General features: G+C 44.8%; 1 protein-coding gene across 1 annotated transcript in view; it reads right to left on the reverse strand.

The window, feature by feature from the left end:
- KDM5B (lysine demethylase 5B) overlaps positions 1 to 8,477 on the reverse strand; it is a gene marked incomplete at its 5' end in the record, with an annotated part of 29,178 nt that overhangs the window by 938 nt on the left and 19,763 nt on the right. The window contains 6 exon segments of the mRNA XM_029085952.1: positions 358 to 684; positions 1,230 to 1,384; positions 2,712 to 2,823; positions 5,141 to 5,626; positions 7,442 to 7,600; positions 8,440 to 8,477. The exon segment at positions 8,440 to 8,477 is cut by the window's right edge and continues 53 nt beyond it. Of these exon segments, the coding sequence (XP_028941785.1) occupies positions 358 to 684; positions 1,230 to 1,384; positions 2,712 to 2,823; positions 5,141 to 5,626; positions 7,442 to 7,600; positions 8,440 to 8,477 (1,277 nt within the window).

Below are 8,477 nucleotides of genomic sequence, written 5' to 3' on the forward strand. Positions count from 1 at the left end.
GGGGGCTGTTGAGAGCCCCAAACCACTGCCCCCCCCCCCCCAAAGTCTATCTACACCCCTATTTCAAGAGCAGAGATGAATACGGTGCCTGCACAGCCCCCACTTCCTCCTGTCCATTCCATGCAGATGTTCTGACGTCCACCTGCCTTCCCCAGTCCCAGCTGCACGGCTGCTCTTGGAGAAGGCAGGAAGGATCGCTACTAAATGTGTCCCAGCAGTGACAGACGCTGTCACTAGCTGACCAAGTGCCTCACGCTCTCTTTGTAAATCCTATTTCTGCAGCCCAAGTGTTTCAGGGCAGTTGAATGTTCTAGACCCCAGCACTCAGACCACCACAGTGGGTCTGCCCCTACTGACCTCATCTCCCTCAGGCTGGAGACAGTTCACAGCAGGGCAGATGGCATCTTCATCCTCAGAGTCCTCCTGCTCAGAGAATGACATGTCTGAGGGAAGTAAGTGGCTTTCACTGGAACGCTGCATCTCAAAGAGACGCTCCCGCTCTCTCTCCAGTTTGTTAGTGCAGAGATCCTTTGAGTGATTCAGCTTCAGTTTCTTCTTTTTGGGTGTCCTCACTTTTTTAACTCTTGCTCTCTTCTCATCACAGAAGCTCTCTCTCTCAAAACGTCGCTTAAGTTTTCTGTCCATGTAACTAATTCCATCCTTTTTTCCTCGGCAACAGTCATTCTATCGGAAAGATATTTTGGTAAAATTGTAAGTATGTAAGAACGCTCATTATCCTGTTATTCCACACCCTGCTTTTAGGAACAGGCTTAAATAAAAGTGCAGAGTGTTTGACAGAGTTCTGCCTTCTCAGCAGAAGCGGGATAGGTGAGAGGAGCAGAGGATAGGGCCACACTCCAGTGACAAAGTTTATAGAAAAAAGGATTCTCATTTCCTGCCTCTGAGACTGCTGCTTCAGAGGCAACTCTCTCAGAAAAGCCTCTTTAATGCAGAACAAGCATCAAATTAGAACAAATGTATTCAAAATACAGAAAGTGAGTGTAAAAAAAACCAGATTCAAATTGCAAAAATCCATTAGGCCCAAATGATATTCAATAGTTTGTACAAAATTCATTAAATTATCAACTTTTTGACCCCTTTTGAACAAGGAAAATGTCTTTTCATGGAAGTACAGACACACACACAAACGTCTTTGTAAAGTTTATGGGATCAGGCAGAGCCTCTACTCCAAAGTGCCCCCAATCTCCCTGCTGTTGTCAGACACTTGCCTTTTCAGTTGTCGGTCCCACAGACGACCTCTGCTCTGTTTGCAAAACGGGGCTTTGCTTTGTGAATAGGATCTGGTACAGCTCCTGTATTTCAGGCAGAGAAACCTGTAGCAGCTGGGCTTCCATCATCAGCTCATCCAGCTCTGTGCTAATGACTATTATGAAAGACAGGGAGAGAGGAGAAAAGGAATTCTTCAGTGTCAGCACTGACAAGAACTGCACAGATAATGAAAATTCTTCTCTGGTAGCACATTAAAAAAAAAAAAAATAAAAAAAAATCTATGAAAGACTTTTTAAATCTGCAACTGTATGAATTAACTCTTATCAGTTCCCTCTTCACTGCTTATTAACAGCAGGGTCAAAAAGTTGCATTTCTTAGTGGTTCCAGGATAAGCAATTGCCATCATTCTTGGCAATTTCTCCTGCTTCTGAAGCTACAAGAAGTGTGATTATTCCCTCACTACATAACAAGTGGGTAAGATGGACAAACTGATTGGAATCCATAAGTGAAATCTAGAGAAGGGAAGAAGAAAAGCTGAGAGGATGAGCCTTGCTGCATGCAGAGTCACCGCCCACTGCTGCTACCGAGCTTACAAAACTTGCCTTGAGCTTCTGAAATAGTCCCAGCTAGGGGAGGCCAAAATCATTGTGTAAATAACAGCTTTTTAATACAGCATTCAGTACAGCTCAAATATGGCCTGAAAAATAAAACTGGTTGTACAAAGGACTGCCTTGTTTGAACTGGAACGTTAAAATGAAGTAAGTGTCTTGTGTAGAATTAGCGTGGGCTAAGCTGCACTGACTCGCAAACGTGAAGATAAGATTAGACCTGTGTCCTTGGAGCATTATGCATCAGGGGCAAAGAAATGATAAACACCTCCTTTTACAGTCGTAAAATGATGCAATTTATAGCGTGTCTGTGTTAGTCCAACAAACACACAGTCTGAGCTAGGAAGCACAGAGAACCTGCACGGAGTGACCCTGAGCACAGCAGCAGCCACAGCAGCACAGAAAACTCTCAAGTCTCTGTGACAGTTGTGCTGCAGCAAAACTTAGGTGGACTCATGTCCTGTGGATTAAGTAGCTCATGGTCTCCAGCGCTACTTCCCTTCATTGTTCCCATCCAGCTCCTACAGCTTCAATGTTCTCCCCCATCCCCTCTCCTCTCCCATCTCCTGCAGCCCCATGTACTGTTCACCAAGGAAGTGGCCAGCTCTTGGCTGACACCTCTTCTCCTACCACAACCCATATTTTCCTTACACATGTAGGAAATCTGGATTGTTGAGAACTTTACTCCTCTGCCAAAGCTGGGCATTAAGTTCCAAAGCTGCTCAGGGGACTGAGAAGCAACCAAAGGCCCTGCACAGTCATGTGCCCTTCCTGCCTCAGCCATTTTCTGTTGACCAGGACACCCTCTCTTCTCCACCAAACACAGGGGTGGGGGGGAAATGGGGTGGGGAAATCCAAGTGAAGATTACAAACCATGAAGTGGGATGCAGTGCTGTCCTGTAGAAAATGAAGAATGTAAATATATGGTTCTGTTATCCCAGTCATGAGGCATGGAGAATGACATAGCTCCAATTGTCTGGGAAACCTAGAAAACAAAACAAAACATGATGCACAGGTATTTTCACTAACATAGCTTTGAATTGTCAAATAACTGCAACAGAATCAGAACTTAGTTCTCTACAATTGCTTAAATCTTGTATTCCCGCAAACCGTTCCATCTAATACACCCAAATCCTTCATCCTGCACCTGGAAATAGGCAAAAGCAACTTTATTGTCAAAATTCTTAGCTGTGAATTATCATTTCCAGAGAGCTCAGAAACCAGCCCTAGTGCACACAGCAGAAGGCTCTACAAGAGGAGAACAAGCCCGCGGAGCAGACACAGCGCAGGCAGAGTCAGTAGGGATAACCCTGCACTTGCAGTAGTGAGGGCTCCAGCTCTCGCACTGACTCTGGGTAAGAATTACACACTTTCCTCCTGTTGTTCACAATAAAGAAGTGATTTCTCGCTGCCTCGATCCAATGAGACACCACACTGTGTGGAAGCACTTCTGACCTCAGCGTGTGCAGAGGACACGCCAACAGCAAAATGTGTGTTTACTTATGCAAAGGCCACCTACACAAGCCAGCGAGTGTCACTCTTGGACTCACAAGTGTCAGAAAAGCATCTCACCAGATGCCTTCCAAAGTATCGTCTACCTCACTATTCCAGTGTCTGGGCCCCTTTCGAAATCTGGCTCTCATCAACTCTCCCAGCTGTTTTTCACACAAAGTACTCAAACTCATCTAAATGCTCCACATTCTTCATTTTGGCCAGTGCCAAAGAAGCCGAACTCCAGTGGTTACTGTACAAGCTTCTCTGGGAGAACGAGAGTGCTGGATTACCCCAGATGACACAACTGTTACAGGACAGGACAGCAATGCTGAGACACCGGATTCACCCAAAAACCACCTCAAATCCATCCAGACCAAAGGTCTGATTTAGTGCCTGTGCCCAGATGGCTCCGGCGGCCACGCCTGACCTCCCCTCAGTACCACTGGGTCCAGGAAGGCTCCTTGGCTCAGGCACCGCGAGGACCCAACGCTGATGCACGTGGTCAGATGCTCTTCCATGGAGCTTCCCAGGGACTTCTGACCTGGGAAATGCAGTCAGAAGGACCTGAACTAGCTCTGCTGGAGTTACCTTGGAGCTCAAAATGACACGAAAATGGTTAGACTGCTTCCAGGTCCTCATGGTACCACGTTGAGCTAATAAAACTACACTTTGCATTTCTATCTCTGTCCCAAACATCAACTTATGTGCCCCAAATCCTACCCAGTTTTTGGGGTTTTTTTTTTCAACTATACTAGTTGGTCTAGTGAAAAGATACTTTAAAACCTAAATTATCAGAGAAATTATTTTAGGTGTGTAAATATAGTTTTAATTTCTAAAACTAAGCTTGCCTGTTTGAAAAATCTGGTCAACACGGGCAACTTGGTACCGCGGAGTTACCTGAGAAGCAGCTGCAAAACCTCGTCAAACACGCATGGCACATTTTATGTCTTAACAACTGAGCATGAAAATGCAAACACACAGGCTAACTGGCACAGGGTTGGACTAGCAGAAGTAAGGTGTTCCAATCAAAAAGTAAAAGCAACAGAGTGCATTTCATTTTGTGATGTTTTATGTTCTTTATGCTGCACAGACTTTGTATTTCAGATTTCTTCTGCATTTATTATCTCAGGAAAACTAGAAATGCTTAACACATTTCCCACTTTCCCTGTGCTTTATTTCTGAAAGATCTTTACTGAAGGAGTTTGAAACTCCCTTGTGACCACAACTGAAATAGTTGCTGCAGTTTAACTCAGTAGTTTTAGCAGAATATTCAGCTTGGGAGTTCTAGTGGATGTGATAAGGAGAAGCAGCAGCAGTGACGGATGAAGATACCCTGTGGAAAACAACCTCATCTGAGAGCTAAGCTGGTAACGCACTGGACAGTTTGTGCCTCTGTTACTAATTCTCAACACTTAAAACTATATTGAAATACTTGTTAAGAACAGAATATAAAGACTAATTGAATACTAAGCACTCTAGAAACAATAGCTTCAGCAACTCTGTCGTTAATAGTGTCACATTAGAGCGTAGGAGCTGGGAGGAGGAGAAGGGAAAATAGGCCCTTCAGGAGCAATTGTTCCCAGGGCTCCAGCAGGAGAACACGAAGCTGTTGCTGGAGGACACGCACACCCTGGCTAACTGTCAAGGCAGAACCGAATCCTTGTATCTGCAAAGCAACACATAAACAATCTGCCTTGCCAGTATTTGTGCACAGATACAACGAACCCAAAACCCCAAGCGGTGTCAGAGTGTTCTTGCCGACCATGCACCACCCACCGCCAGGAAACCCAGCAGCAGTTCAGCCTCACCTTGTTTGTCTCTGGCAATTGGCCTGCGGTGCTTTGCCATCTGTGGTAAAATAATCCTGAGCCAATTTTGTCTTGTATAAGTTTTAGATTCCCTGAATATAACATTTGTTGTGCTTTGTGCTGCCAGTTCACAGTTCTCTCGATCATGTACCGTAAGGCATCTCCCTCAGGAAGCCTCACACGGATACGCTGCAAGGAGGCCAGCAAGGGTAAGATCTTTTCTAAAGGTGGTTTTTCTGATCGATGACAGTGTGGACAGAGCCACACACGAGGTCCCTGCAAAACGTTGGGCACTGAAACACAGCCAGTATGGAAGAACCCTCTGCAGAGTTCACACTGTATCATGGGAGCAGCCGGCTCCTTCTGGCACAGACAGACTTTCAGTTCTGCAGCCTCTTCACTCGACAACACCTTCACTTCGTTTGCTGCTCGCAGAGAACGCAATGCTTCCATCTCCTTTAATCGGGCTTCCCCCAGCGTAGCCATCTACAAGGGAGTTCAAAGAAAGGGACGTAATCTCAAAAGCAACAATACTCATTAAAACCAGGCTGACCTCTGCACAACCACACTCTTCAGATGGGCCAAGTGAGTATTTCAGATCTTTAAGAAGCTCCTCATGCCTTCAAGGCTTTGAATGCTTGAAGTGAAGCAGTTATGAGCATGTGCACCAATGTGACTTCAATTTGCTTTTGTTTTGTCAGGCCCAGAGCTTGTTCCCTTCCAAAAATAACCTCCTAACTCCCTCCCTGTCCCAAATCCTTTGTGTTTTGTACTACAAAAACATCACCTTCATTAAAGCAGCTTCAATTCTGAAACAGGCACAGATTTGGCTTGCAGGTGCCTCTCTATGAACGTGCCTCTCAAATACACAGTCTGACTCTGTGTAATCCTGAAACATTTCTGAGCAGTTTTCAGAAACACAAACGTATCTCTGATGCACACACTGTCAAGTGCACAGGGCCATACCCTGACCTGTGTACTGACTCTGGGGTTTGTAAGCACCAAGTGAAATTCAGGTGAACTTCTAAACATGGGGGAACCTTTAGCATTAGCTGCTATTAAAGACAGCGATGTATCTCATTAGTAGCAGTTGCAGCTAATAAATTCTCCACATTTTATTATGTGTATATAAAAATAAATGTATACATGAGGGTATATAGAATCCCAGACTGGTTTGGGTTGGAAGGGACCTTAAAGCTCATCCAGTCCCACCCCCCCTGCCATCAGCAGGGACACCTTCCACTAGACCAGGTTGCTCAAAGCCTCATCCAGCCTGGCCTTCAACACTTCCAGGGAGGAGCAGCCACAACTTCCTTGGGCAACCTGTTCCAGTGTCTGACCACCCTCACAGTGAAGAACTTCTTCCTAATATCTAATCTAAACCTCCCCTCTTTCAGTTTAAACCCATTTCCCCTTGTTTTGTCATTAACTGCCCTTATGAAAAGTCCCTCCCCAGCTTTCCTGTAGCGTATATAGGTAGGTATATACGAAACAGTTATTTCACAAATCATGGCTTTGAAATGTGAAGATTACAGAAGAATAAGCTGTGCAAACTTTAGCCAACTGTGTCCAGCATGGGCAGATGTGGGACGTGCACACAGCACACTGCGTTACGTACGCACGGGTGCTCAGCACTGCAGCTACAGCGCTGGGGTGCAAAGGTATCCAAACCACCCAGGAAAAACCTCCACTACAAGATGATTTGTGCTCCCCTCGTGTCAGAAGCAAAACCTGCCATGCTAAATGAATGCATTTTCCTGAGCACAGTCCATGTGAGTATCCTTCTCTGAAATAGTCTTTTGGGATGAAGAACTTTACCACCAGCAGCAAAGTCTGTTCCATCCACAAGAGTTTTATTGACTTCATAATGCATGAGGTTTTCTTTAATTATTTATAGTGTTTGTTTTAATTATAAATGGTGTTGGGTTATTGTGTTCTTTGAAAGGATCACACTTGGGAAAACCCTATCTTTAATAAGGTTTTGCTATGGTGGGGAAAAATAGGCCTCAATTTTTTATTTTCCTATGCTTCGTTAGGCTACAGGCATTGCCTGGCAAACTGTACGGCTACTTCATGCACACAGACAGCACACATTTTTTCCACTAAAAGCAATTTTGGGAAACCTGAAGCAAGCACAGAAAATGCACAATCTTAGGAGTCCTTCTACAGAACATCAGAGCAAACAGAGAACAGCGGAAGATAACCTGCAGCGGAAGATGCCTGCATGAGAGGCAAACATAAACAAAGATTCAAAGAACTTAGAAGAAACTCCAGTTGGAAAAAAAATCTCGAAGCACGTACCGCAGATGCAGTGTCTTTGCTCTCCGAGAGAGCTCTTTCTAAGTCGCTCAGAGTCTCTAGCTTAGTGCTTTTCTTCTTTCCACTTGGCACTGCCTCCTTCAACTTCTTCTGTTTCCTCTTCAGATTCAGCATTCCAATATCACACCGGGGACATAACACCTGACAGACAGAAAGGCAGTATTGTCCACAACATTTTTAATGCATTTGTCCTGCCCCGACACAGCCACACGAGTGGTTAGAACACGGATTCCTGCAGTTTTTTCCATCAAAGTTTGGAGGACTAGGATGAGGTTATCTGGAAAATGGGGAGAGCTGGAAGATCAAAAATTCAATTTTATAAGAAACACCTCCATGTCTCATTCAGATTGCTGGTCTATAGAGACAGCTGATTCACTAAAGAGCCTCCACGGGATTTAGGCTGCAAGCCCTGGAAAACAGTAGAGGATTCCAGGGGCTGCCCTGCATTCCCATCCGTCCTAATGGAGAGAGCAGGGCTGGGGGTGAGAGGGGCTCAGCACAGGCTGGAGAGGGTGGATTGCTCAAAATCTGCAGGTGTTGACACACACATAGCAACAGCTTCCATGGGGCAGCTGCAGCCTCAGCTTATCCCAGCCAGAGCTGTGGTGGGGGAAGTGGGTATGAACCTGCACTCCAGCAGCTGCGGCCTGATGCAATGAAGTGAATTCAGTGCCACAAATATGTCAATATTCCCATATTCACATTGAAAATGTCAGACTGTGGCACAACACGCTCTCATCAGCCACAGATTAAAACAAATAGAGAAAGTACAGCTAAATCTTAAGCATTTTAAAAGTTTAAAATTATTATTAAAAGCATAAGTCAATCTAATAAAAATGACGTTCAAGTAATATAATCCTAAAACAATCCTGCAAATATACTTAACATTTACTGCTATTTCCTAAGTTAATACTGTTACTGTGATGTGTATTTGCTGTGGTATGAATAGTGGTCTGAGATCCAAGGCTGAGATCTCTTACCTCCAGAAGAGAGTAAGGGGAGTTCTCGCAGAGAAACG

Source organism: Antrostomus carolinensis, unplaced genomic scaffold (genome assembly GCF_000700745.2).
Source record: "Antrostomus carolinensis isolate BGI_N321 unplaced genomic scaffold, ASM70074v2 scaffold48637, whole genome shotgun sequence".
Classification (NCBI taxonomy): domain Eukaryota; kingdom Metazoa; phylum Chordata; class Aves; order Caprimulgiformes; family Caprimulgidae; genus Antrostomus; species Antrostomus carolinensis.